General features: G+C 36.1%; 5 protein-coding genes and 1 non-coding gene across 11 annotated transcripts; 3 read left to right on the forward strand and 3 right to left on the reverse strand.

Annotated features, from left to right (window-relative positions):
- Positions 1-5,481: 5,481 nt before the first annotated feature.
- On the reverse strand, positions 5,482-9,605 carry LOC132203046 (FAM172 family protein homolog CG10038). Of its 4 annotated transcripts, XM_059630482.1 has the most exons (11): positions 9,436-9,605; positions 9,110-9,133; positions 8,723-8,790; positions 8,551-8,666; positions 8,293-8,489; positions 8,105-8,243; positions 7,924-8,043; positions 7,745-7,849; positions 7,540-7,627; positions 6,017-6,387; positions 5,482-5,898 (listed from the first exon to the last, which is right to left on the reverse strand). In XM_059630482.1, exons 1-11 carry the CDS (start codon positions 9,504-9,506, stop codon positions 5,812-5,814), a joined length of 1,386 nt encoding a protein of 461 aa, XP_059486465.1. In that variant the 5' UTR covers positions 9,507-9,605; the 3' UTR covers positions 5,482-5,811. The 4 variants fall into 4 exon arrangements, with proteins under 4 accessions (XP_059486465.1, XP_059486463.1, XP_059486466.1 ...); XM_059630480.1 differs by lacking the exon at positions 9,436-9,605 and having other exon boundaries at positions 5,483-5,898; positions 9,110-9,389; XM_059630483.1 differs by lacking the exon at positions 9,110-9,133 and having other exon boundaries at positions 5,486-5,898; positions 9,436-9,604.
- Trnastop-uca (transfer RNA opal suppressor (anticodon UCA)) lies at positions 7,172-7,258 on the forward strand. Its single transcript has one exon. It is a non-coding gene; the product is annotated as a tRNA-Sec (tRNA).
- Positions 9,606-9,759: 154 nt separating the features above from the next.
- LOC132203082 (general transcription factor IIH subunit 1) lies at positions 9,760-12,814 on the reverse strand. The gene is made up of 9 exons (XM_059630543.1): positions 12,702-12,814; positions 12,297-12,451; positions 12,038-12,239; positions 11,826-11,982; positions 11,525-11,768; positions 11,260-11,413; positions 11,064-11,202; positions 10,519-11,010; positions 9,760-10,456 (listed from the first exon to the last, which is right to left on the reverse strand). Exons 2-9 carry the CDS (start codon positions 12,445-12,447, stop codon positions 10,331-10,333), a joined length of 1,665 nt encoding a protein of 554 aa, XP_059486526.1. The 5' UTR covers positions 12,448-12,451; positions 12,702-12,814; the 3' UTR covers positions 9,760-10,330.
- A 279-nt stretch (positions 12,815-13,093) lies between these two features.
- Positions 13,094-19,671, forward strand: LOC132203746 (uncharacterized). 2 transcript variants are annotated; one of them, XM_059631742.1, is made up of 16 exons: positions 13,094-13,220; positions 13,810-15,730; positions 16,117-16,196; positions 16,775-17,015; positions 17,072-17,227; positions 17,323-17,448; positions 17,510-17,611; positions 17,674-18,164; positions 18,222-18,359; positions 18,413-18,537; positions 18,605-18,729; positions 18,790-18,887; positions 18,957-19,127; positions 19,180-19,347; positions 19,406-19,516; positions 19,572-19,670. In XM_059631742.1, the coding sequence occupies exons 2-15, from the start codon at positions 13,855-13,857 to the stop codon at positions 19,472-19,474; spliced, it is 3,966 nt and encodes a 1,321-aa protein (XP_059487725.1). In that variant the 5' UTR covers positions 13,094-13,220; positions 13,810-13,854; the 3' UTR covers positions 19,475-19,516; positions 19,572-19,670. The 2 variants fall into 2 exon arrangements, with proteins under 2 accessions (XP_059487725.1, XP_059487724.1); XM_059631741.1 differs by having other exon boundaries at positions 19,406-19,671.
- On the reverse strand, positions 18,527-27,691 carry LOC132203748 (neuroplastin). Of its 2 annotated transcripts, none has more exons than XM_059631743.1 (8): positions 27,601-27,691; positions 22,681-22,953; positions 21,632-21,740; positions 21,365-21,570; positions 21,155-21,265; positions 20,644-20,820; positions 20,423-20,558; positions 18,527-20,358 (listed from the first exon to the last, which is right to left on the reverse strand). In XM_059631743.1, the coding sequence occupies exons 1-8, from the start codon at positions 27,674-27,676 to the stop codon at positions 20,307-20,309; spliced, it is 1,140 nt and encodes a 379-aa protein (XP_059487726.1). In that variant the 5' UTR covers positions 27,677-27,691; the 3' UTR covers positions 18,527-20,306. The 2 variants fall into 2 exon arrangements, with proteins under 2 accessions (XP_059487726.1, XP_059487727.1); XM_059631744.1 differs by lacking the exon at positions 27,601-27,691 and adding an exon at positions 24,598-24,843.
- Positions 24,760-27,539, forward strand: LOC132203749 (guanine nucleotide-binding protein subunit beta-5). The gene is made up of 8 exons (XM_059631746.1): positions 24,760-25,346; positions 25,421-25,557; positions 25,646-25,764; positions 25,822-25,948; positions 26,006-26,149; positions 26,201-26,341; positions 26,394-26,657; positions 26,782-27,539. The coding sequence occupies exons 1-8, from the start codon at positions 25,217-25,219 to the stop codon at positions 26,791-26,793; spliced, it is 1,074 nt and encodes a 357-aa protein (XP_059487729.1). The 5' UTR covers positions 24,760-25,216; the 3' UTR covers positions 26,794-27,539.
- Positions 27,692-27,797: the final 106 nt, after the last annotated feature.

Below are 27,797 nucleotides of genomic sequence, written 5' to 3' on the forward strand. Positions count from 1 at the left end.
GATAAGAAGGCACACAAATTTATCTTAAAAAAGCGGTCGCTTCCTTCTTTTTTTTTATAATCCTTTCTTCTCTCTTTGCACCGAGAGCTTTATATATAATTCTCTTTTTCGTTATTGTTACTGCTATTATTATTATTATTATTATCCTAGCGAGCTCTTTTAAGGTGGGTTATACTGCTTGCACCGCTCGTTCTTCTTTACAACACCGCTGGTGCCTTTGTTTTCGTGTAGACTGCAAGATCTTTATCTGTGCGCTTAATGCATGATGTGTAATTAGGCAGGCAGACGTGCCTCGTACCAACACTGCTGATTTTGCTCACATTTTTTTCAAACGTTTCGCACTCTCTGATATTCGGCACTGCTTTCATTGGTTTCCAGGAGACAAATCTATTATGTTCTTTATAGTGCGGAAATCATTAAATATGAGAGGACACATTAAACGCCGGCAACTTCAAAAGCAGCTCATTTGAGGATACAAGAAATCTGCTTAAAAGTTTTGATTTGCTGCTATTTGTACATTTATTTTTTATAAATTTCAAAAAAAAAATTTTTTCTTGAGTTGAATTATTGTCAGAAATATTAGACTTTCAGGAATTCTATTTAAGTGAAATAATAAATGTTGCCCTTTGTCAAGACTCTTAATGTTCCTTTGGTTTCTGGTTTCTGCGAAATTGAGTGCTTGAAAGTATACTTTATATAATACCGCTCTCTGAAGGCTAGCTGCACTAATTAGTGCTCTATTCAAAAAATTTCCAAGCTTCGAACGGAACACGTTCAAATTGCTTAGTGTGTCGTATTGCATTATTTTACTATTGCATTTTGTTTTCGGCAACACTCTGATAATATAATACTCTCTCGCAGACCACATAGGAAGGTTCGCAGAAGAGGCGGTTGGTCTTGATTCCGTGCCGTCGAAAGTCGACATCTTCCGGGTGGCCACCTTTGTCCAATTGGACACGCGCCGCGGAATCACGACGACTACGAAGTGTCACTGCCGCTAATGATGATGGCCAGCGGGCGGGGATTATGGAGCCCTGGCAACGCGTGCTTCACGCTGACGTGCGCTGCTCGCACAGAGCAAGGCACCAATTTTATCCCTTTTTTTAGAATAAAAAAATAAAAATGTGACCACCTCCCTTTTCTCGACGTGGAATTATTGATGGCAACGTATCCAAGTGGAGAAAATAAAAGACTGAATGTAATTTTTGTGTACTACAATTTTATAAAACAATTTTACTACAATGGGCTTGCTAAAATCCAAACTTTTAGTTTGAAATATGAACTTATTATTATTATGAAATATGAACTGATATTAAAAAGAAATCGAAATAAAAATTATAGATTGTTGAATTAAAGAGGAAAATACTATTGTGTGTACCAATTTATATGTCTTACTTCTAAAATTCTGCAAAAAGAAATTAAAGCAAATATTTACAACATAGTTATGGTTTTTGTTTGTAATCAATTTGAATGGTATGAATAATATGAATTGAATTATGAGTTATTTTTTTAAGTAATTGTAATTACTTGGAAATTTTGGAATGAAAATTTTCATTTTGTTTTATCATTTTAGATAAAGCTGAAAAAATAATTTGAGCTACAAGCTTGTCAGAAAAGAATGCCGCTTGAAAGAATTTTTATTAATTTACCATTACTTTTTCTTTGACTAAAGTTTATAATTAATAAATTTGAAATATTTCTATCACTTACAGTTAGTATGTGATGCTTCTCATCAGCTCAAATTAGATTCATTGTAATTAAAAATACCAATTAACTTGGAAACTACCTTTAGAACCACATAAAAAATTTAAGAAACATAAATATGTTGATAAAATTTATAAATAAACAAAAAATAAAACATAAATTTTTTTTAATACATCAAACAAATGAAATAAAACCAAGTAAAGACAAAAAAGTTAAAAATAACACAATAGTCAAACATGTAATTCAATTGTTAATAATTTAATTTAATTGATTATCTTACCAATAAGTTATTTATTACAAGTTTAATAAAATGATTTTTAATAATTTTGGATCGGAGCATTCTATTTACAACAATTTTGCGATTTACATTGTAGTTGCAGTTCGCGAAACGGTCGCATTACTCCACTCGGCATGTTGTGTGGTTGTATAAATTGGCGAGTCGCGACGACTCTTGTGACTTTTTGAAGTGTTTCAGCCAAGCGAAAAAGCGCTTAATTGATGGTGCGTGCAAACAAGAGGTTGCGCCAGGAATTTGAACAGCAGAAGAAACGGCGCTCTCGCTCTCACAAAGTTTGTAACCCCTGCCTGCCGCCGCACAGAGAGTGTTACACTCGCTACTTGCGCTGCTTACTTCTAATGAATCGTCCACCAGAGACAATAGCATTGTTCTAAAGGGGTCTATCAATAGCCGTGCAGCCACACCGAGTCCGTCCGCGTCCGTCCGCCGAGTAACTAAACTCCGCGCCGAGGTCACGACATATCCGTATTTTCAGGCTAAAGGCCAGAGCATGTCTAAATAGCTCACTACCACTAATAAATATACACGCAAGCAGTGGGCATTTGGCACAAAATGTGATTACGCAGCTCAGACTCTCTCCGCGCGACGCCGATCGAGACACACTTTTTTGCTCCGGTGTTTTTAGATATTGGGCCTAGCGGAGTAAATTAAGGGTTGCGAGCAGAGCCGAGCCATCAAATACTATTTATTTCATTTCACTGAAGCCATGAAAGTTGAGATTTAAAACGGACGAATCATTATCATAAACACCGTCTTAGTTGTACAATGAAATTATGAAAATCAATTCATTACTGCAATATAACTCCAATATCTTGATCCTACGCTAATCATTTCATTAAGTTTTTTACGCGATCGTCAGATGTTATAAAATTAATTTGTAAAAATTTATTTTAATTTGTTTCATTTCTTCTACATAATTTCAAAGAAAATCTTGTATATTTTTTTTAAGTAATCAAGCAATTTGTGGTGGTTTGTGCTGTGGAAGTAGAACAAAAATTAATCATACCCAACAAGATTAATTACAACTGAAAATTTCACACAGTATTTTCACGCAAATTCGTACTTGACATAAACGGAATCTGTCAGAAAATTCTTGTTTATTAAGACTTTAGACTGCACATGCAAGAAAAAATGAAACAGTTAAATTGTCCTGAGCCTATTATTTTCTTTTTTTGGTGCTTGTAACAATTAAAGTGCATCAAGATAGCACGGAGATTTTATTGCATTAGCATACAAGTACATTCAAAGTTTCAAAGCGTAATTAAAAAATTCAGAAGCACACGAAAAATGACGTGGGTCTGTTAGTTGCGCACCCGACAAAGGAACAATGATTATCATTCTCATGCGCCTTTTTCTTCGTCTCTTTCTTATTAGCCGCGAGTACGTTGAATGCATTACAAGCGCGAGAGGTTAAGATCTCTATTACAACCTCTACTAATTAGACGTCTTGAATGCAAATTTCTCATGTTTAAAGAAATGGCTCTGCGGTGTGTTATTGGGTGCTGTGCACCATTTTTTTCTATTATTATTTTTGCCGTGTCCAGCGGAGCGCAAAAATTTTATATAGGAATAGGAAGAATTATTAATGATTTAACTTTTATACTGAATAATACAAATAATACAAGAGCTACTTTTAACAGTTATAAAAGAAAATCTATGAATGCCGCATGATACTGCTGTAAATTGTCAATTGTGTAATATTTTTTTTTTAAATCCTTCACTTAAAATGAATTTTAATCAATTTCTTCAACTAGATAGATGTATTTCTGACAATTATTAATATCAAAAGATGTACAAAATACATAAATATTTTAACTTTTAACAGCAGAACTGCTGCATTTCTTATGATTTATAGAAATAAACTTACAAATAAATCAAAAACAATAATAATGATAATAATATTTAATAAAAGCAAGCAATATAATGCAAAATATAATGGGAGATATTAGCTGTTCGCACCAGCAAATCCCACAAGCTAGCTTATATACTCGTTAAAATTAATTGTAAGAAAACTAATATCTACAAATATACATATATCAAAAGAATTTTATTTAGTTGCTACAAAAGCTCGTTTACGTCACTTTTGTAATTATTTACACTCACAGGCGACCAATGTAAATTTAAATTTGGAGCAATGTTGGCCTGATTGTTTCAAGAAATCTAGTGCGAGAGACGTGTGACAAATTAACGCAATTCTACGTAAGAAGCGTAGTCCAACTGACGCTGTCGGCGGTGTAATTTGTTTCTCTCTAATGAACTGTGATGCGTACAAATTGAACTCTGAAGCTCAAAGTCATAGATTTTAAAATTAGGGCCGGATTGCCAGAGGATTATTCTGGCTGAGTGCGTCTAATCAAAGCACTTGCTAATACAATTGATTTATAGGTCGTCAAATTTTATTTAAAAAAAAATATATATTTTAAAGTCGGGGGAGCCAATTGAGGAGGAAATATTTTAAATTATTTATACCATTAAATCATTTCTCACTATAAGTCACTAGTCTGTTGTTAATAAAAATGTAGCAATATATCATAATCCATAATGAACAAATTAGAAATGAATGCTTCCTTTTGTGGCCTGGTCGCACCCGCAACAAAATTTGAAATAAACATCTCCACTTTATCAGAGTGCGTCAAAGCAGAGCATGTTCGTTTGGCGATCCAAGATGGAGAAAAGAGCGTGGCAATGAAAGAGGCCCTTTGTCCAGCAGATAAAAAGAATGAGGCTCCAATCAGTCGCCGTGGGAAGAACTGAGTGCGCGGCTAAGCAACAACATCCCATTGTTTTAGCGGAGCAGCATCTCTCGTTCACTCTTATGGTCCAGCAACAACAATGAAAACGAGCATGTAGGAGGCAGCAAGCAATCTGCCTTGTGATTTACTTTTTGATCATGCATGAAAACTCATTTTCGTCCGTTGGCGTTTGCCGAAAATAATATTATGAAAAGAAAAGACTTGGGAAGCCCATCCAACGCAAATCAATCAAAAACGCCTTTTCCGTGGGAATATGGATTTAATAATGCTCCAAAGTTTAACAATAGTAGTGCTCGTTATGGAGGAAAATGTTGAATCTTTTAAATGATATTTGATAAATTTATTTTCGTGCACCGTCTCGAATCCATACTGATGGAGCAGGGAGTCGTCGGGTCAAACTACTGATAAACGGCAGCCATTAACAAGGAAAACGCAAAGCGTGATTATATGATTCAGTAAATTTATTGAGTAAATTTTTCTGAGAGACGCTAAAAAACAAGATGCTGTGAGTAAACTGTTAAATTTTTCTCCTTGTATAATTACGTGGTTTTTTTTTAAATCAAGCTAAATATTCGACTGAAAAATATAATCATACTTCTCCCTTAATTTACTTGAAATTAGATGTATATGGTCATAATAATTTTAAGATGAACCTCAAAAGCAACATTTTTCTTAGATATATATGAGGTAGGATTGATTTTTTATTTAAATATTTTTAGAATATAGTTATAATAAATTCCCCCAGTTAATTTAAGTTTTCTCTCAAATTATTCCACATGCATTAATGTGGGTCAAATTTCCTTCTTTAATTATAATAGAAGTGCAAGACAAATAAATTATTGTATGGTATTATTTTTAAACAGCTGGTCAATGCAATTAAAAGCAACTAGTATTATTTCAATTTAAAAACGGTATTATTCATTACCTTTTTCATCATTTACAAAATTTTAATGACAATGAAAAAAAAATTAAAATGCCTGTGCCGATTTGCTTACATTAATGACAAATTAAATACCAATTTCTTAAAGTTCATCATCTACCTTCACTTTTCCTTCATCACTTTTTTTGTGCTTTGTTATCAATCTCGATGTCAGTCTGCATCTTAGAGTCTTCAGCTTCTGCAACAGAAGCAATTGCCTCTGCCTGAGGCACAAATTTAAATTAGAAAATTTTTAATGGCAAAACATCTTTTAATTTTTTTTATATAAATAAATATTATAAAATTGAAAATAAAAATTTTGAATAAAATAATGTAACTTACAGGTTCATTGCCGCTTTCCTGGACACTTTCTACACCTTTTTCTTCCGAGGCTTCTAAGCCGCTTTCCTCCATAGCTTCAACACCCTTTACCACTGTAGCTTCAACGCACTTTTCTTCCATAGCTTCTAAGCCCTTTTCTTCCATAGTTTCTGCGCTATTTTCCTCCAAGGCTACCTGCTCTTCAATGAACGATTGTCCCTCTGGCTGCGGCCTAACATCAAAGTCACCCTCCGCAACCCCTGGACTCAAGGAAGGATCTGAAGTCCTCTTCACTGGACTGTCTGTCTTCACAGGCTCCCGCCTCAGATGCTCAATGTACTTGAAGACCGACTCGAACGAGGTGGCTGAGGTCATCTCATGCTGAGTGTGACCTGTCGAAGAGCAAAAGTTCATCATTGGCCATCTGTGACACTTTGTGCACACATCTGTCGCAAAAGGCGAGTCGAGTGGCCGCAAAAATGCACTCTGCTAGTTGGTCAGAGCACTCGTGGTACTCGAAAAGCCACGACCACTTGGCGCGCTCATTGTTTGACTTGCTTTGACTCTGAGCCGTTGCCTCCATTTGTGTGGGGATTTGATTTGAGTGGACCTCTGAAGGACACCCTTTCCAGTAAAGGGGTGGAATTATTGAATCGAACAAGTGGCAAAAAAATAATAAGGAAAATAGAGTCAAAACCACTCGTATCTTTTATGTGATAAAAAGAGAGAATAATAACTACAGAAATAAAATAAATTACCACATTAATTTAATGTAATCATCAAATTTCAGTTATTCGGGCGAAGTATTTATTTTTTAAGTCATATTGTAGACTTATGTTGTGTCCTAGATAAAATCGTATGTGGGCACAAATTAAATTATTGATAAGACGGAACTACCAGCCAGCCAATGCATAGAAGCCTACTTTACAGGGGCAATGGGAAAATGCATGCAATTTTGAGAGACCTTTTACTCAAAGCATATCAACTCTGTAATACCAGAATATACTTAAATTGGTAATTCTTTTACAGCAAAAAACCAGCCGCTAGCAAAATAAATGCTTTTTGATCAAATCTATAGGAGCATTAAATAAAGCAAAGTTAAATTGGTTTTTGATGTAAATACGACCACCAAGGTGCAGTTGAATTTAAGTAATTCACTAGACACAAAATTTTGTTGCTCAGCTGAGCTTCGGTGGTCCGGAGTGCAGGCTTCAAACCTGTAGCCGCCTAACGGCGGAGTGGTTCGATTCCACCTGCTGAGTGAATGATGCACCCCTTTATGCATGGATAGACTCTGACATTATGAAATTAAGATTGCTATCTGTTTTCTGACTTTAGTTTTTATGACATTAATTTATAGCCCAAATTCAAAGCAATTCAAAGTGATTTAAAATTTCCAGAAAAGCTAATACAAAAATAACAACAATTGATTGGATCTTTTTTTTCCATTTCTCTTGCTAATCAAATTTTCAATGACAATTTACAATACGAGGCTATTATGAATTTTGGAAAATTGTATGTGGGGAAAATACTGTTCACAGTACCTGCAGAGACAAATTCCACATCTTCCGAGATATCATCGTCCAACAACGTATCCAACGGCAAGTCGGATGAACACCAGTTTCTACCAACCTAAAAATTATTATTATAACAAAAAATAGGTCAAGTTTCATGAATAAATTCCATTAAGAAGAATAAAAAAAAAATGTTAAATTTGGAAATCAATTATTTATGTATATGGCAATTTACCTTTCGCAAATGTGAAAAGTCATCACCACGGAGAGCAAAGTGGGCCGAATCAGTAAAAGCCACAGCAAAAACCTTTTCAGCAAAAGACTCATTTCTTTTTGCTGCCTGGAAAATATTACAAAAATTTAATTTACAAGAGCAAGCAGTCAAATCATTTGAAAATCATGAGCTGAGCTTACCAGCAAGCTGGTACAAATCCCTCCAAAACTGTGTGCCACAATAGCAATTTTCTCAGGATTTGCATTCATCACGTACTTGTCCCAGACATATAAAGCGTGGCCAACAGGTTCTTCGCTTCCCTGTGATAGAAATAAAATAATTGCTTCAGTACAAAATTTCAAAAACCCACTAAGATGTTACCCTAATTCGAAATTCTTCAGTGTCGATGGTTCTTTTGTTGTCATTTGTGTTAAGAACTAGAATGTTGTAGCCAAGTTCTTGGCCCTCCTTAATATAAGGTATCTGTGTCCCTGTATCCAGACAGTCATTGATTATGAGTCTGCAGAATAATTTATTAATTTTCAGCTTGTAAAAATTCAAATTCACGCCTTCTAGCCCACTGCCCAGCTCGTACAACACCACTTCCATGAATCAAAATCAGCAGAGGCTTCTCTTTTGAGGAAGTCAAGAAATCTGGGGTTGCAAACACAAAGGTCTGGGGTTCTCCGTCTTCAGGATCAACAGGAACAGGAAATCGTTTCAGGCCTTCCTCCTCTAACAGTTTGAACACAAATTGATCGATGACCTATTTCCCAAATAAATAGTTAGGAAAATAATTAAACAGAAATTTAAAAAAAAATTAATACTTCTCCGAGAGCTTCATAGTGCAGTTGGTTGTGTTTATGGTTGTCACTGACGTTAAATTCAAACGGTTTATCTGTTAGTTGGTTATTTTCTGGATTTATTTTCACCAATTGTCCATCTGGAAATTTTCAAATAAATTTTAAAATGTCCACAATGAATAAGTAGAAAACTCACTGATGTTGAAGGCATAACCAAACCCCTCAAGAGTGGACGGGAAATTATCAGGTGCAGCCATCGTAATCCTGAAATTTATATGTTAATTAATTTATTGGTCATAAATGTATGAATTAGAATATTATATTAACGCAAACCAGCATAATCAATAATGAATCATTCAAAAATAATAGACACACAAGAGAACCAATTGAAATAAAATATATCAGCTGCCTGATAAAATAAAAATGTTTCAAGACACAACAGGACAAATTAATAACACCCATATTCACAGAAGATTATGCATGATTTGTATTTTGCAACAAATATGAATGAAAGCAAAGATCAGCGTTGTGTGTGGCTGTGAAATTGAATTAGCATACATACATAATTAAATAGTGCGCCTACCAAGAATTAAACGCCACGGCGTTTCTGATTGGGAGGAAAATACGACGAATGGTACGTAAAAGTTGCGTAAAATAGTCAAAGAAAAAGTAATGAATGTTCATTATAACTTTAGACTAAGGAAAGTCGAGTGCTAAAGTGGTGATCAGCTTAAATATTATCAAAAAGTCTAAGATATTTTAGATACTACAAAATACTTTCAAAGGTTTTGCAATAAGATAAGAAGTAATCAGATCGATGCTATGCAAAGTCAAATAACGTAAGACTTTAATTAAGTATTACACAAACATAAAACAGCACATAAAAAAAAGTGTTTTATCATTTATCACCTTGCTGTGACTATGAAAAGATGGGAAATTTGCCACACTTTTATAATTCTAGTCAGTCTAACCGCGAGCATGACATATTCGCAATAATGAAATATTAAAATTGGCTAAGACTTTGCATCCTGCTAATCCTGCTTTCTGCGGCGCTGCACTTTAAAACTAGAATAAAAGTGTTTGTTTATTTACATGCATTCCTTGCATGCCCCTCCCTCCTCTCCTACGCTTGCCTCCTTGCATTTTGAATTCAAACAAGCGCGCTGAAAGTTTTAGGTTGCGAAGGACAAAGCAAAATTTTAAATTTCTTTATTGAAAAATTTAACGCTTTATTGGCTGCATGGTAACCACCAAAGTCACATAAAAAAACCTGCAATGGCTGTGCAAGAATGATACTATATGGCATTATATTATTAAATTATTTGTATGTGTACTTTTTTCCTGTAAAAATGGTTATTTTTTCGTAATTATCTAGAAAAACAATATACGCAATATACTGAAATATAATTGCATTTATAACTGTATTTATGTTTTTCAAAATTCTAAAGAAATTTAAAGAAACTGTACAATAATTTCATGACAATTTGCTATCCTCTCACACTCACAATCAGTACTGTAATTTTATTAAATTGAAGGCTGGCTGCAGATATAATATGATTTCAAACTTTCACTGTAAGATACTTCAAATATTTTTCTAATTTATTTTGGTTTACGGTTCATTACAACAGATTTTGGTCCTCTGCCGAAAATATGATTGTGCCATTTTTCCCGACAAATTTCTCACAATTCTTTAGTTTCTTGAGTGTGTACTATGTATATTATTTCAAATGTTTTCAATCTTCCAGAGCAATTTTCAACGTGTGTTTATTTTAACATGGTAGTTTTAGGCATTGATTGGAATCTGCTATCTGAAGTGTTGCATCTTGCGCTGTTGCCAAATAGCAAATTTCCTGTAGGCTGAGTTCAAAAGTTGGTTCAGATGACTAGTGATGTTGTGGCTGAGTGGGGAGCATTCACGCAAAACTCGATCCTTAAAAATAATTATTAGTTAAAATTACTCATAATTGCTATATAGAACAAAAAACTTCTTACTTCAAATGGTTTCAGTTTAGCTGCATGAAAACGATGCAACGTTTCATGCATCGTGGTAGCTTTTTCCTCAAGTTGTGGAGTAGTGGGTGGAAAACAAGCCCAAAAATGCCGCAACAATTCACAAATTGACAGGTATAGCGTCTTGAGGTCCGCCTCGATGTCCGCAGGGGTCATGCTTGCGATTGCCTCATGCTGGAAGCCTTTCATTAAAGAGCCACCAGGTGTAAGTTCTCCTATGGCATTGATAGCCTGAGCTGGGGTGATTAAGGCCGCTGGGTTTTGGTGTGACGAGCCAAGAGGCGTCTGCAATGCTTTGATCAGTTCCCGAAGCACCGTCAAACTCACTCGCTCCGCTGGCGCCTCAGAATTATTTACTGGGTCAGTGATGGGACCATGGAGGTACCGCTCTACTTTGGATAAATTGAGACAAGCAGTGATTTTTTCCGAAGAGTCCTCGAGATCGTCATAGGAGAGCTTTTCTTGAATTCGTCTCTGAAGTAAAGATTAAGATTAATGAAACATTAATTTAGAACATCTGGTCGAACCTTTTTGACAACAGTTTCATCTTCCTCTTCTACAGGTTTACTAGAACTTTGTGCTTCTTCTTGACCATTTTCCGCAACTCCGTCATCTTTTATTGATTGATGGCAAGCCTTGAGAACCATGAAGGAATGTTGATTGAATCTGTAAAGTTTGAATCTGCTTGTTAATTTGTGATTTCAATCAAAATTGAATCCCGACCTTTTGATCATATTTTGATGAACAATGTTTCCAGCATGTGACGTTCCTGGAGTTTCAACATCGTCCCCAAAACCCTCAGCCAAATTTGTGTCCCCAAAGCTAGTAATATCAACAAGCGGGTCTTTGATGCCAGCATCAATGTCCTTGTTCATATCTGAAAAAAGCAAACACATAAATTGATTATAATCTTAAACAGGGTGTATTATTTTTTCATTGGTGTAAAAAAATATATTTTATTGATTTTAAACAAAAACAAACAACTTGCCTTGGTCGTCTATTTTGGCACATTCGGTGAAAATATCTTTATTGCCTGCGTGAATTCTGTCTCTATGAAAATAATGCGACTGGAAAAACTTTGTCCAAAACTCCGATTCAGTCATTTTGTGGGGAACATATTCCATGTGCTTCCTTCTGACGGCTGGGTATGTTTTGAAGATTGATTCAATGATGTCAGAGGTCAATTTGTACTTAAGGCCATTGCATCCATCTGCTTGAGGTTTGATATCAGCCTAAAATGTTTATTTTATCCTTGAGGACTTCCCATATTATTATGCCTTGAGGTTTACCAAAAATGCTCCAGAAACGCCAATAGGCTGTTTATTGGTTGCGGTGTCCTTAGTATATTTTGAGGCATGCTGTGCCCAAAATTCCTCTGATGTAATTACTTTCGAAATCACAAGATCCTTATAAAGTTGCAATAGAGTTGGATTTTCTGTCAATAACCTAAAAGTATACGAAATATATTTTCCCATTATAAAAACGAGTAGTTTTAATTTACTTATTTTTCTCTTCAAGTTCCTTATTTACTTTACGTTTGAACTTTGGTAAAAGCTGCTGCAACAAGTCTTTTACACTGTCACGCTCGCGAACTTGCTCCGTTTGCCCGGCTGGGTTGGTGAACTGAAATGTGGACGCCGTGCCATCGTGCAAAACTGCTTGTAGCTGAATTTTTGCTTTTCCCTCCGGACTAATTTTTTGCACTGAAAAAATGTAAAGCCTGGTAAATACATTTCAATAATTTTTGCAACATTACTTACTTTTGATATCAGCGTAGCGAGTACTGACAGAAACCGTGTCCCTATTGTCCATCATCCAGGCCAATCTCTCGTTCATTACGTAAAGAGTGCCGGTTTTCTTTTGGTATCGCACGTTGGACACTTGCAGCAACACATCCTCGGAGGACGTCATTTTCCTGAAATTTATAATATGATGTTTCATTGACAAACAGTTTTAGTGAGTGGAATTAACTTTATGAAAATATAGTAAGAAATTACAAAGAACTAAATAAAAAGCGTAAAAATCATTTTTGATGTTTGCACTCATTAACGATGCATATTTCTTGCAAGTGAAAATTTTTGCATTTTTCCTCAAATTAAATTTTACCGTCAAGAAATTAATACAGCTTTTGCAAGATTATGTTCTAAGTCATACATAATAAATACCTAGCCTGTTAAAGTTTTCTGATGTACAAAAATTACACGGTAAAATTTAATTTTGTTGGAGTCTCTTGTGAAAACTTCCATCCGTCGGCAACTTGGGTTGACATGAAAAAAAAAACAAAAAACACTGGCGATTATCATCTTTGAAAGTTAAGAAAACCGGTATTTTAAATAAAATAAAAACTTTGTATTTACATTTGAAAACGATTTATATTTTCTATTATATTGAAAGCGATTTATTAAAACTAGTTAAATTTAAATTTATTAAATATGTGATACGAATTGAAATAATAACTTCAAACAAAGTGATATAAATTAAAATCGGTAATATCGACCGGTTTCTTTGAAAAAATTTGACTACAGCGCCTCAACGGCCAACGCCAGAATTGATCCATTGAATCAAAACAGAAATAATAGAAAACGAGGTATTGAGGAGTCCAAGATGGCGTTACCCAAGGAGTGACTCCAGCGTCGAGAAATTTCGATTTCGCCGTAAATTTAGCCGATCGTCATACTAAAAAGGTAAATATTGTTTCTTATTTGTATGCTCCGTCATTTGAACGCTCATAGAGCTGTGGGAATCGCGAAATTTTGTAGAAATTAGGACTGTTTGTTCCTCTCAGGGTGGGCTTACTTTTTTGGCATTTCAATTTGTTCTTATTTTAGTTTTTGGTTTGAAGTGCCATATTATTAACTAAATGAATTAATCAAAATTTTCTACACCTACGTAAATACGTTTTTCGTGTTAATGTCAGCTTGTATGCAGTCGCCTCTGACCTCCGAGTGGGTCAGTGTGGGGCCCTAATTGCATGATGCTCGTGAAGTATATACAAAACACAAAAATGTGACAAGCTTCTTCGATATTGAGCTAAGATTATTCTATGAATGAAAATTCTACATACGTTGCATCATTTTCAATATTTTTAAATGTTAAAAATGAAATTCATTAGAGTTTTAAACGTAAATTGTTTCAATATCCTTATTCTGTTTTACTTTTTTTTACTTTTTTTATTTTTTATTTTTGCTTTCACAACGTCCTTGGCTGGACTTTTGAATTTATTAAAAGGTTGTTTATTAATAATTTGCAACTAATTTGAAACTTGTGTTATAGGTATCTCTCTACTTGCTTGTCTGTAATGTGAAGCACACGGCCACGATGGATTCAAGTGGACCGTGGGCTTCATACACGTACAATGGGCTACCCCCCTCACAAGCTCCTCCGCCGGGCACTTTGGCCTCATCCTCTGCAGGACAGCGGACTGTGGCGGACCTGCAAGCCATGGGCAACTCGCAACTGCTTCTGGCTGGAATGAGTCCAGCGGCGGTTGCAGTGGCGGCCAATTCGTCTTTTCAGCTGGGAAACTACGACTCAGCCATGTTCAGCTCGCTGTTTCACCACCAAAAGCAGCAACACCACCGATCTCACCAGGCTGTTGGTCAGCCCGTCCAAATGGAGCAGTCCTCGCCTTGGACCCCGCAGACAAACAGCCTGGGCAATCCGTTTGGTGTCTTGCCCCACCAGGCCTCTCAAAAAACCAACGTTAGCCCCAACAAAGGCGAAAACACTTTCTCCGCTCACATCATCCCCCCGTTCGCTCACTCGGCCTCTAACTATGGCAACGCTGGTGCCCCCAATTTGCCCTTTGTGCCACAGAAAACGGCGCCCAAGGTGCCCATTTTCACCCCCAAAGCCCCTCCGAAGCACAAGGCTGCCCCGCCACCCCCTTCAGAGCCTCGTTACAATCCTTCGGCAGCCGCGGCTATGGCTGCTGCGTCGGCTGTGATCAACAACACAAAAGCCTCCAACATAATTGTCCATCGCAGCTTCCCTCCTCATCTTCAACCCCACTGTCGCAGCTATCCAAGTCCGGACAGCGACTATCAGCAGCGAAACACACCGGACAGCGTATCTTCATCAGGACCGTATGGCGATTCTGACTGCCACATGTCCATGGAGCGGCCGAGTCCCAATCCAAGCAGTCCCTATTACAATATGGCATCTCCTGATTCTTGCGTCTACTCCAAACCCACTCTCGAACGCCAACCCCAGCCGCAACAACAAGCCCAAGTCCCTCCCCCACACCACCAATTCCCTATGAAACCGCACAACAACTGGGAAGAGAAGCGGACGGTGCCCGCGCACAGCCGCAGCTACAACAACTACGCCGAAGCAGAGAACAATAATGCTTTTAATGTTTCAGATCAGCAGCAGCAGCACTACCACTCTACCATCAACTTAGCTGATTTGCATGGCGGTTCGGACGAGTTGCTAACGCATGGTGGTTCTGATAGCGAAGACTACGAACGGAGCAGCAGCAAGCGGCAGCGGCGCAACAAACGGGCCAGAAAAAGCGACAGCCCCGAGAAAATAAACCGGCAGCTCACTCTTCTTCAACCGGTGCACGCTGAAGACGGATACGCTGCGTCAGCCCTTGGTTTCCACTCGAGGGTAGCCTTCCCGCCTTTGCCCCAGCACCAAACCCAGGTGCACCAACAGAACGCCCAGCACCACCAACAACCCCCTCAGCAGGTGGTGCCACAAAACAATAATTATCACCAGCCAGAGCAGCCGCAATCAAAATCTGTTGGGTCTCTGATTGACGAAGAACTTGGGTTCCTAGAAATGTCTAACGCCAACAAAAAGGGCAACACCTCCTCTGGGCCAACAGTGCAGCTCAAGAAGGAGACGCCTGGGTTCATGGATAGTTTCATTAAGTTTCTCAATGGTGATCAGGAAAACTCAATGGGCAGTAGTTCTGGTGTGCGAGGTAGTGGACGAAAGTCGCCTCCTAAGCAAAGGGGCCGCACCATTCCACAGAAGCCTCCTTGCCCAGAAGTGGCAGTACCGCCTCAGCCGCATCAGCACATTCCGCAGCAAGTTCAAATGCAGCAACAGCCGCCGGAGCTGCAACACCCAGGCTATCAGATCCACCAGGTGCCGCAACTCGAAAACGCCGGTCTTAGGGAGGAAAGTGGTGAGCTTAGTGGCCGCGGTAGAAAGCGCTCTCTTCCGCCAGAGAACCTGAACGAAGGTGTGTTTCACTCTTTACAGACCGCAAATAACCACCAGAACCCCTCAACCTCCATGCAGAACCAGTCCAATAATTCCCCCGCCGCGTTTGCCAATTCGAACTCTTACCCGTCGTGGTTACCCATGTTTTGGGCGCCCCCACAGACACCCTTGTCAAGGGACAACCCTTGGTCCATGAGATAACCTGAAGAGCAGTGATTGTTTTTTTACTGCTGTGTCTCTTTGGTTTTTTATTTGTCTGCGAATTCAGTACAAAGAATTGCTTGCTCTTTGAGCTTGGTGGAAAATCCTCCTCTCAAAAAGTTGCTTTTCCTCCCCTTAATTAGAAAATTTGCCACATTTTTCCACCAAGCTTTAAAGATTTTCATCATTATTATTATATGCCAGGTGGTCCATCCGATGAATTCGAGTCGCAATCCAGTAGCAACGAGGCTATGTTCAATTTGGCCGCTCAGAGTTCTGACAAGGTCAGTAGCCTTTTTCGTTGGGCAGGCCTCAAGTTGTTCATTGCAAAGCACTTGTGCTAACCCTATAGTGAGCAATAACATTTTTCATGCAGCCGCATAATGTTCGCGTTAGATTATTAATTTATAAATCGCAGATCTGTTGTTAGCCATTGCTCCCTTGTGTCATTTAATTTTATTTTTCCATCGAACTGTGACAAAAAATGCTCTTCTTGTATAATTGTAAAGATAATTTGTTAATAAACTAATGTCTACAACTCGAATTGGCAGTTGTATCATTTCAAAAACTCCGCTTATTTGGGGGTTTAAGAAAGGAAAGGACCCAGAGGAGCAACTGTAGCAACAGATTTCGATTGGGTTGACTAGTGCTTTGAAATATCTAACTCTGGACCTTTCCAACTATTAAATAATTATAAAATAATCACTAAGTGCGGTAATTAAATTAAACTTTCACAAAACTGGTGTCTTTTTAAGTTAAAAAAACACAATGACTATAGTAAATTAAATGCCTTATGTGATAGATACTTGCTCTCCAACATACTATGTTCATTATATTTACACCGTTACGATTTTCCCTGCAGCATATAGATAGCACTGACAAAATGTACCAGCCAAGAGTTGTTCTATCAAGGATATCAGACTATCAATTAAAGAGGTTGTCACAAACTGAGGATGAAAGCAACAGCGAAGACTGTATGCCAGTAGCTGATGCAGCAGATGAAGTATTCTCTCTGCCCGAGAAATACAAGCTAATGCCTGATGAAAGCGGAATGCAGATTCCTAATTACGAGAACAATATTGAGAACTGCTTCCAAATGCAAGGTACATTATTGTCGGGTTTTAAGTTTTTGCTTGATTAAAATTATGCATTTTAACAGGTGTTAATATTACTGTGTCTGGGACGAGCCCAACCTCTCTACTGGAGGACTTTGAGAAATGTCTCTCTGGAGAGCTTCCATTTGAAGTAGATATCAAAGATGGTTTGGAATCAGATAGCAGCAGGTGTCAGTCCTTAATGTTAGCTGCGCAAGGAGGTAAAGTTAAAATATATTTCGAGTTATATATCTGCCAAGCATTAGATAGATAAACAGAAAGTAGTGTCAATATTTTACCACATTTTACTTGACAGGATCTTCCGAGAGAGAAAATAAGAAATTGGAACATATGTTACCACCAATCAGTTGCATAAATAAAAAGACTGACACAATTCAGGATCTCAAAGTGGCTGCTAATTGTAAGAGTGGCTCAGATACAGGTTTAAATTTTCTAATGTAATCTTAAATTTGTTTGAAATGACATTTTCCTCAAAATTTTAGACTTTAGACGGGTAAAGCTGAGTCAAAATCCTTATTACGGAACATCCAACACAGATATTGAGAACTGCAAAAGTGGTGAAAACTTTTGTGTTCCATCTACCAGTATGTTGCATGATCAAATGACAAAAAACAATAATATCTTAATTTACTAATTAATTTTTTAGCATTTGACCCTGAGAGTGAGATGATGGAGATAATGCAAGAAAATAATATCAATTGTAAAGTAAAGCAAGAAATGCCTGAAAATTCTCTCTCAAATAGCAAGGCTATCAAGGCTGATAATAATGAGGCACTTGATAGACCAGTCAAGTTACCTGTTAATATCAAGACAATTGATGAAGAAATGGAAACTCTATTGGGCAAAAACATCATCTCAAAAATGAAATTTTTGATTAAGACCAAAGCAGAAATGAAACCAGAGGATGCTTTCAAAAAAGCATTTCCGTCCATCAACATCAAGCAAAATCGAAAGATTGAGAGTACATCAGTTAAGAGGAAGCTACCAGGAATGCACAGTGCAAAATCTAAACCTGGACCAAAACGTTCAAAAATGGAAGCTATTGCCCCAAAACAAGTGAAGGAAGAGGTGACAGAATTGGAAGAAAGCGATCTTCAGCCAAAGCTTCCTCCGAATATGAGGAGGAGGAAGTATAAGGTAAAATTTTATTTTGTATACTATTTTTCATTTTAAAGATAATTCTAAACTAAACAGACTGGTACTTTTATGACTCATGTGAAAGACACTGAAAAGGGCTACCCCAGATTGTATCGAGTTGACGGACCAGAGATGAAACAGGTCTATGAGCCATTTATGGAAAACGGAGAGCTTCTGTACAGAAGCAAGCCAAGTGTAATAATTATTGCGTAAGTTAAATATCGCAGCTAATTTTGTTGAAATTTTAGTATAGCAGTTGGAATCTTGACTCGTATAGAGAGTTTAAGGTCGAACAGATTGAGTTTTACAAAAAGTCTGCAAACATGAATATTGTTAGGGTGATTTTACCACATTCTCCGAAGAAAACCAAAAGGTAAGAATATTTATTTCAAAAGTAACTATTGCACTATACACACAACAATTAAAAAAAAATCAAACAGGGGCATCAAAACCAAATCTGTCTTTGCCACAGCCGAGGTGGAAGACATTTTCCGAACTTACATCCAGGCGCTCTTGTCACAAGCTGTCGAAGGTGGATTTTTGCAAGTGATTTTTGAAGAAAAGGGTGAGTAAAAACCAATTATAAACATATTTGCTGCTATACTGAACTTGCATGAATCTTCAGAAACACTCTTTACTATTCCAATTGAAAAGATTGACAAACTGAATGAGCAACGGAAAAACAAACTGCAGAGTATCTATAATTTTCCTCAACAAATCTTGGTATGATTTCACAGCGTTTCTCAGCTTAACTATTACACAATATTATTTTTACAATTTGTTGATATGCAGGATATGCTGGATCGATGGCCTCAGTTCCGACCACAAAATTTAACAGTTTACAACAAATGTCAGTGCTGCCAAAAGGAAAATGCCATCCATCTCCTTGAAGCTTGTGGAAATGTTTATTGTAAACAATCACTGAATCCTGTAGACCCAGACCTAATTGCTGCTGATGAAAGTGTAATAATAAATATTATTAATGCAATTTATTTTCTAATTGGCAATTTTCCAGGAATTCATTGCCTGCCATAAATGCTCCTTGAGAGTTTATAAATACTGTAAAATTGCCCATCTTAAGATAAACTGCTACCAGTTGTGTCATAAAGAAATGGAACAATATGATGTTGCATCAAGGATTGGTAAAATTTTGGAGACAGTCCACTCATCTTGGTTTGAAAATGTAAGTAATTTTGAACCATCAGCAATATTCCTAAAATTAACTGTACTAAAATTCACAGCTTTTTGGCAATCTTAAGGATTTGTGGGCGCTGGTTGATAGCATAGATCCTAACTGTGCAACTGAATAAAGTTGGGAATTTAAGTAACTATCAAAAAGAATGAAGCCACTGGTAAATAGATTGAATTAGTTAATTTGTTAATTGGTACCTATATAATGTACATTAGTGCATTTTACGTCATCGCTAGGGTCACAACGAGATAATGAAATCTTTTTGCCAACTGTTTTGTCCCCAAAATAAAACCACACTTGTAACAACCCCCGAGAGATTTTATTAACATTTTCAACATGAGAGTCGGATGAAATATTATATGAATCGATTTTATGGCAAATCTAATGGAACTGCCTTAATAACTTCATAGTTATATAAGAAAGGTTACATGAGGTCAAAAATACATTAAATCATTGCTTAAACTGATCTCTGATAAATTCAAACAAACAATAGCATGGTCAATTATGAAAAAATTAAATGCACTTTGCAAACAATTTTATCAAAGTAAATATAATAATTAATAATTGTTATCAGAGACCAGCAGAGTGGCAAGCTTTAACATAATTATTACTAACAACTGATAAGAATTCAAAAAGAAAAATTCATTCGAATGTGGCTCACAACTAATGCTCTGCTCATCATACAGAGATTACCTCATATTTCCTAGTCATACATTTTAGAAGCGTAACAGTAACATATGGGCATTTTTTCAATCCTTTAAATATTTTTTTATATTATTATAATAATTTACAAGTATCCTAACTATTAACAAGCGTTCCTTGGTTGCAAGGTGCAAAAATTTTGTGGATGTGGTTAATTATGTTAAACAATTTCAAAAAAGCTCCCTTGGAGCCAATTGATAAGAAAAAATTGTACAGCAGAAAATGACGTAAAAAGATCAAACTGACCACTAATTGTTGCTTCTTTGGCGAACACCTTTACCGGCATCAGGGGTCTGTTTCCTAATTGTTGAAGAACAAAAATCAAATTGATTATTATCACCAATCTTTCAAAGAAATAACTTACTGTTCTGGGGTTTGGTCTGTGTCACTTTCATCCAGTTCAGACTTATTGCGCCGCTTCTCATAGATCAATATGATGCAACACAAAACAAGCACTTCGGCGCAAATTCCAAGGAATGGCCACAAAGGAGAAAGTTTGTCTAGAAAAAAATTAAAAACAGAAGGTTAAAAAGAAGGTTTTATTATCAAATTCAATTATAAGCATGCAATGAAAATATATTGTACCTTTAACTCGGATGTAAGTTGGGCAGCTTACTGCGTAGGCTCCTTTGAGAATAGATGGCTTGCATCTATATGTGCCTCTGTCAGTCATTTTAGTGTCTTTAATGGTGAGAATAGTATAATTCACTTCCACTCTTCCTCCATCACTCTCAAGAGTCAGGTTAGAGATTGTATCATTTTCTGCAGGACAAACATTTTATAATGATAAATTCAATCTCAAGTTTCAGTTTTTTTTTAAATACTTCACAAAAGTTAAATTATAAATCTTTGGCTATTCCATAGAGCCGACAAAATGTATACAATTTCATAGTTAGCAGTTACATTAAATAAAAAAAAAATGTTTTAGGAGCCATACTACAACAAATATCACCATAAGAGATAATTCAAAATATAAAAATTTTATGTATGGACTAAGTCGTCTGAGACTAAATAAATTTTTAATGAACAACTAGGTCCACTTGGTTAAAATAACTTCTACCAATTTATTACACCTTGTAAACATCAAATATCATACCAAACTCCCAAACAAGGTCAGGTCTGGGCTTTCCGAACACAGTGCAGTTGATGGTGATACTTTCACCTTCAACAACTACATGCTCTTTTGCCATTTTGCAGGCGGTGGGCCCTAAAATGTGAAGAAGAAAATAGAAAATTTTTATAAATTATTATGAAATTTAAGGAAGTCAAGGTTTTGCTAATTAATTTAAAAAAAATTCATTCTTACAAATCATAGTAAAGGTTTCTGTGACAGTCATGGTCTGGCCAACATTGCTCTTCTTGCTCAGTTTGCACAAGTAGTCGTAGTAGGCGTCATCAATCGTTGGTCTCAATAACGTCAAACTGCTAGACTGGTGGTTGGCAATCACTTTAAACCTGGCATTTTCCGCATCAATTTTCTCTTCTTTCTCAGTATCAATGTGGATTCGAGACCTGCAAAAATCAATAATTTGGAGATTATGAAAAAATCCCATGTTGAATAGTCAATTTTCACCAAGTGAGCTGAGGATTCTCATCTGTGACATTGCACTCCAACCTTAAGGGAGTGCCATGTTTCAAGACCATGTGCTGGCCCTCGTCTTTATTGGTTAGGATTGAGGAACCTGCAATAAAAATAATTATATTATCACCAGGTTAACACCGGGATGTTGACAAAATTTAGATTTGCATGATTATTATGTATTGGCAAAAAAACGACAACCCACAAATAAATCGCATGGTAAAAGAGCATAATATTTTAGAAACAACAGAAATTGATTTGGTAACAATAACCAAAATGATTCATCATTAAGGTTCAAAACAAATTAATTCAAAAAAAGATGATTAAATAAAAAATTCATTTATAACATAATTATGACGTCCTTACTTAAAAATTCCCTAATTTAATATTTTTCAAAATTTTAAATATTTATCTCACGATAAAAGTAGTAGGCATTCAACTAACATATTAATATGAAATAAATTACAAGTGCACATGTACATACATAGCAAATCAATTTCATAAGCTTTGTTAATATAATATACATGTAATTATTATATTTTTGAAAATTAAGAATATTTACATGATATTTAAAGCAATTTACACAAGTTCCAAATTAAAAACAAACAATTCATCAATCAGCACAGGATTTAAAAATGTCAGATTACTCATTACCGTCATATATTCACTGTCAACACGGCTACAAAATCTGCATGCGTTTCCAGATTTCAGATATTGAAGGTTATTAGGTTAATTTAAGCATTAATTGGTAAATCAATTACATGCAGTTTATCATATTTAGTCACAAAATCGTTGTTCAAATCAAATTATTAATCCTTTTTATTTGCTCAACAAAAAAGGTTTTCGATTTTTTTTTTTAATGAAAATAGTTCAGGATAACATGTGTTTCGATCATGACCAATATATTATAGGCCATGTATTGTTAGACTCTTTTTGTGTTGATCAATTTCAAAGAACCACAGGAAAAGGTGCAAACGTGTTACTCATAGCATTTTTCTCTCGCATCTTGTTAAAGAAGCAGAAATTCTTAAAAATTTCGTTACGGCCTATGACGTAGATATGTTGGCCGCGGTTGTGGAAAGAGTTGCAGCGGTAGGAGCCTGTGTGGCCCGTGGTGGCGTAAGACACCCTTAGCTCGGCCGTTTTGCCCCACGGCGTCTTCGCCTCAAGCAGGGTGATGTTGTTGGTTGTGGTTTCCTCGATGTCGACATTGTCCTTCTGCCACTTGAGGGTCTCAAAGTTGGTCACGTTGCAATGAATGACAAAGTGACTTCCCTCACGCAAGGCAAAGTCGGCGCCGTATACATTTGTCGCTTCTAAAAAGCCATCGATGGAACATGTTTTTATTAATAAACATGCATTTTTTTAATTCAAGTAAATTTCATAGTTCGCTCAGCAAAATATGTTTTCGACCTGAATAGTTGAAAATTTCTGCGCCAAATTTATTAATTTTTTTTTTAACATTCTTTTTCTCAAAGCTGAATTTTTCCTGGATAGATCCTTGAATTTTTTAATTGTATTTTCATAGCTTTATTAATAAAGATACCAGTTAATTTTTTTATTAGGTACGCCCTATCATGATTATCTTGGTTGATTTCCAAATAACTATAATGTTGTAAAAATGTGATTGCTTCATCATTCATCATACGGTTCACTATATAGACGCACCATAAACAAATTAGATAATTAAATAATGTTGGATAGTATAGAATTTAAAATTTAAATTTGAGACGTTCGAGGGCAAGAACAAAAGGATTTTTCAAAATCAACTTGCTAAAATTGAGACTCGAAGCCAGATTATAAAAAATGATAAAATATCGGTCTAGGAAAATAAATAAATTTCCAGACGACGACATGATAAGGCAAAAAAGGCGTGTACAGAGATAGTAAGTTGCTTTATACTTAAAATGGCAGCAAGACAGCTTAGTCACAAAGCAAACACTAACCTTAGAAGGCCTTTGTACTTGTTGTACCAATCATAGAACATTGTGTGTACACAAAATGGTTAGTACTTTTAGCTACACTGAATGCACAAAACACTTACGAATAATTGTAACCAGTGCATGTAAAATATAGATGGTTAACATATAAGTTAATAATATAAGAGTGTTAATTAAATAAAAAATTCTTATAGTTAAAAAAATCTTAAACAGTATCAAATATTATCAAAATAAAATATAATATTCTATTTATATTGAGATTCAGATATGTTCATAAGAATTGAAAATCATGCATTTATTGAGAATAAATTAAAATTATATTAAATTTTTATTAAACTCTTATTCCAAAAATAAACAATACATTACTTGTGGGGACACAAAATTGGCAAAAGTATCTAGTACATATCTCATTGAATAGTTTGTATAGAGAGTAAAGAAATAGAAATATCTTTCTGGGAAATTGCAATTTGAATTTCACAATCTTAATTGATATTTTTTTGAATTATTGATGAATGTTTAATTAAATATAACAATTTTCTCAATGCACCCTCATTTAAAAAAAAAATATTCAACAAGGAAAATCACAGTTAATTTAAATGATTGGACACACAAATAAGATACCAAAGTTCAATAGTGTTTTTGTTATGTGACCAATGAAGTTATTTTATGTACATATTTGCGTATTGTAATAATATAAAAGTAGTATTTTATTCATGTAAAACTCATGCCAGACCCCGTGTTTTTTTTTCATCAGTATCCCTCAAATATTATTGTTTTTATATTTGTTTCAAAACGCAAAAGGCTATGCAAACTAATATCCAGCAGAGAGCATCTGCACACTGCACAGTATTAACTTTGTCCAATTTTGGTGCATGGAAATTTACCCATACATGAAATGTGTAGCAATAAAATATGAATCTTTCAAAATTTTATAGGAATTGGCACCGAAATTGTGCAAGACCGGGTGTGTGAAGCCAAATGTCGAAATGAAAAGGCGTTTAGACTTATAGGGTTTCTCACCGTCCGCTGCAGCACCGACGACGAGGAAAACCGCCGCTGCCGAAAACGCGATCAGCGACCTCGCAACCATTTTCGGGTCGAATCTTCAACAAGTTGGCGGCAAAAAAGGTTTAATAAGGGCCAAAAATGGCGATAATGCTTAATTATCGACGATTAAAAGATTGCTTTAAGATTGAGGACAGCGGTCGCCAGAGATATTGCGGGACAAAACTCGATTAGTCAAGCCAGGGCGATGCAGCAGCTGATCTAGTCAATAATAGGCTGGATGTACATTAAGGAGTGCTAAAATTTTATCATTTTTGAAACTAAATACTGCAAAGTTAACCCTTCATATTTAATTGAGACATATAATACAAATAAATATGAGCAAAGAGTAATTTCGAAAGTAATATTAAAATTTTTTTAAAGTTCCATGTTGGGTTAAATCACATAAACGCTTAGCTCCTTTTCTAAACCCCACTAGGACAAAAACAAAAAACAAGTCAGCCGAGTCTGGAATGAGTTTGCGCCTAGGCATTCCCGAACAGCCCAAAATCGATGCTGACTGACACCAAAAGTTGAGCGCCAGAAATCGCTTCATATCAATGCATCTCTAATTCTGGAGCAAAACATAGCGACGATGGCGAGCGACAAAGCGAACGCGGCCAGCGCGAACCAGAGCACCGACACCCTCGAGTCGTTGTCGAAGGAGGCGGCCTCGCTCAAAGCCAAACTCGAGGAGGAGCGACAGAAGTTGAATGATGTTGCTTGTAAGACCACTTTTTTACAAACTTTGCATGGAAGGATGACACAGAATTTGAAATTTTTTTCCTCAACCTTGCAGTGGCGACAGTTGCTGAGCGGATCGAGAACATGACCGGTGTCAACATAAAACCTAGGCGACTTCTGAAGGGCCATCAAGCTAAGGTTCTTTGTTTAGATTGGTCGCAGGACAAGAGGCATATCGTTTCGTCTTCTCAGGTTTGGCGTCTTTATGCAATTTTACGATTTTAATTTTATTTTAAAAAATTAAAAAACAAAACGCATGAAATTCAAAATTTTGGTGCAGGATGGGAAAATGATTATTTGGGATGCGTTTACCACTAACAAAGAGCATGCAGTGACAATGCCCACAACTTGGGTGATGGCCTGTGCTTACGCTCCCTCTGGAAACCTGGTAGCTTGCGGGTCAGTCACCATCCGATAAATGCATAATTGTCCGTACTTAAGTTTTACTTTTTTCAGCGGTCTCGACAATAAAATAACAGTTTACCCATTGAGCATGGAGGAAGACGTTTTAGCCAAAAAGAAAACTGTTGGAACACACACAAGCTACATGTCGTGTTGCCTTTTTCCCAATTCTGACCAACAGGTAAGATTGTTCTACCTTCATACATAATTTATTCTATAATAACAAAATCCAATTTAGATTTTGACCGGAAGTGGTGACTCGACTTGCGCCCTGTGGGACGTAGAGTCTGGTCAACAGCTGCAGAGCTTCCAAAGTCATCAAGGAGACATTATGGCTATTGACTTGGCCCCTTCAGAAACTGGGAACACTTTCGTATCAGGGGTAAGAACACTAAAATCTGTAATTTCCCTCAAAATAAATTGTTTTTTATAGAGTTGTGACCGTCTTGCTCTGGTTTGGGACATGCGGACTGGACAGTGCGTCCAAGCTTTTGAAGGTCATGAGTCAGACGTTAATAGCGTAAAATTCCACCCTGGCGGAGATGCAATTGCTACAGGCTCTGATGACGCAACAGTAATATTCTTAATTTTTCTCTCATTACAAAATAAAAATAAAAATTTTTTAGTGCCGCCTATTTGATCTACGAGCTGATAGAGAAGTCGCAGTTTACAACAAGGAAAGCATAATATTTGGAGTCAATGCTGTTGACTTCTCTGTCAGTGGTCGACTGCTTTTTGCTGGTTATAACGATTACACTGTCAACATATGGGACACCCTGAAGACGGTCAGGGTGGCCATGCTGTATGGGCACGAGAACAGGGTGTCTTGTTTGAAAGTCTCTCCAGATGGATGTGCTTTTGCTACTGGAAGCTGGGACTGCAATTTAAGGGTGAGTACAAAATTTTTTTTACCTGATTTAAAGGCCTTAGTGTTTTTTAAGGCTGATTGATCCATTTCATTTAAAGGGTTTCATAATCTTGCTAATACTGATTTGTTGCCACATTTGTGTTTAGGTATGGGCATAAAATTGATCTCCAAGCTGTGCTTGAAGGCATTTACTTCGTTGCAAGTAACAATATATTACGTAGAAGTTTCCCCATCCCTACTGATCAAGCTTTGATCAAATCTGTCGTCTCTAATATTTTAACATTCAAATTATGTACACACTCATCATTTGATGTTCTGTCTATCAGCCAAAATTAGTAACCATCAAATGCATTTTATCAAATGTAAGAAAAACCAAAGATATTAAAATACTGCACAAAGTTAGTGGTTTAGTGAAGCATTTTGTGCCATACTGTTAGTAACTTTGAGAAGATTTATGAATTATTGATTGTCTTGATGAAAAACATCTCAGCACAAATTTGCATGCATTTAATACTTTGAAGAAACGCAATGAGTCTCACAAATACTGAATTAATTTTACTTACTTATTCTAACTCTTATCAACAAAGGTGGCGCAATATTATATATAAAACATTGATTTTAAAAAAGATGCCAAAGAGTAGGTTGTTTTATAATAGCTCTAACAAAAATACATACTGATATAACGAGTGTCTAATTATGAATTATGTAAGTTTAAAGTGAGTGAATTTTTAGTTATCTTGAAGTTCTACTCCCAAACGCACATTTAAGCTTAATTTTATTGTTTAAATTATCAATAAAATTACACAGCCATATTTACCATCACAGATTGTCATCAGTATTCTACCAATTATATGTTTGTGATATTTTATTTAAAAGCAAAATAAATCTGCTACTGATCAACCAATTTATATCAAAAACTTTAATTAAAAAACGCATTCCTTTGCTAACAGAAAAAATATGCCTACCTGCTGCTACAGTATATAGATGATTGTGGAGCAGTAGAATTTCACAGAGTAAAGAGAACCTCAGTCGAGCCTTCATTTTGCCGATATGGATACTTGTGATATCTTACAGTACAATATGCTGGGTGTTTCCGCTATGTCGTATACAATTATAGCTTCATGACTAATTTAAAAAACGGGTTAAACTGATATCCTATGCT

The sequence above is a fragment of the Neocloeon triangulifer genome, unplaced genomic scaffold (assembly GCF_031216515.1).
Source record: "Neocloeon triangulifer isolate White Clay Creek 2 clone unplaced genomic scaffold, ASM3121651v1 ptg000017l, whole genome shotgun sequence".
NCBI classification, from domain to species: Eukaryota; Metazoa; Arthropoda; class Insecta; order Ephemeroptera; family Baetidae; genus Neocloeon; species Neocloeon triangulifer.

Bases quoted from the DNA above. Each gene is read 5' to 3' on its own strand.
- LOC132203046 (XM_059630480.1), bottom strand. From the start codon at position 9,210: ATGAACATTCATTACTTTTTCTTTGACTATTTTACGCAACTTTTACGT. The intron at 8,044-8,104 runs GTAACATCTTAG...TTTCTATCACAG, and splicing joins CTGAAGAATTTCGAATTAGG to GGAAGCGAAGAACCTGTTGG. The intron at 6,388-7,539 runs GTACTGTGAACA...GCTCTTCGACAG, and splicing joins TGTGGAATTTGTCTCTGCAG to GTCACACTCAGCATGAGATG.
- LOC132203082 (XM_059630543.1), bottom strand. From the start codon at position 12,447: ATGACGTCCTCCGAGGATGTGTTGCTGCAAGTGTCCAACGTGCGATAC. The intron at 11,983-12,037 runs GTAAATTAAAAC...GTATACTTTTAG, and splicing joins GAACTTGAAGAGAAAAATAA to GTTATTGACAGAAAATCCAA. The intron at 11,203-11,259 runs GTCGGGATTCAA...CAAACTTTACAG, and splicing joins CATCAAAATATGATCAAAAG to ATTCAATCAACATTCCTTCA.
- LOC132203746 (XM_059631741.1), top strand. From the start codon at position 13,855: ATGGATTCAAGTGGACCGTGGGCTTCATACACGTACAATGGGCTACCC. The intron at 17,612-17,673 runs GTATGTTGCATG...TTAATTTTTTAG, and splicing joins CTTTTGTGTTCCATCTACCA to CATTTGACCCTGAGAGTGAG. The intron at 19,348-19,405 runs GTAAGTAATTTT...TAAAATTCACAG, and splicing joins ACTCATCTTGGTTTGAAAAT to CTTTTTGGCAATCTTAAGGA.
- LOC132203749 (XM_059631746.1), top strand. From the start codon at position 25,217: ATGGCGAGCGACAAAGCGAACGCGGCCAGCGCGAACCAGAGCACCGAC. The intron at 25,347-25,420 runs GTAAGACCACTT...TCAACCTTGCAG, and splicing joins GAAGTTGAATGATGTTGCTT to TGGCGACAGTTGCTGAGCGG. The intron at 26,150-26,200 runs GTAAGAACACTA...TGTTTTTTATAG, and splicing joins GGAACACTTTCGTATCAGGG to AGTTGTGACCGTCTTGCTCT.
- LOC132203748 (XM_059631743.1), bottom strand. From the start codon at position 27,676: ATGAAGGCTCGACTGAGGTTCTCTTTACTCTGTGAAATTCTACTGCTC. The intron at 21,266-21,364 runs GTAAGAATGAAT...TTCACATTTTAG, and splicing joins AGAAACCTTTACTATGATTT to GGCCCACCGCCTGCAAAATG. The intron at 20,559-20,643 runs GTACAATATATT...ATTTTTTTCTAG, and splicing joins AACTTACATCCGAGTTAAAG to ACAAACTTTCTCCTTTGTGG.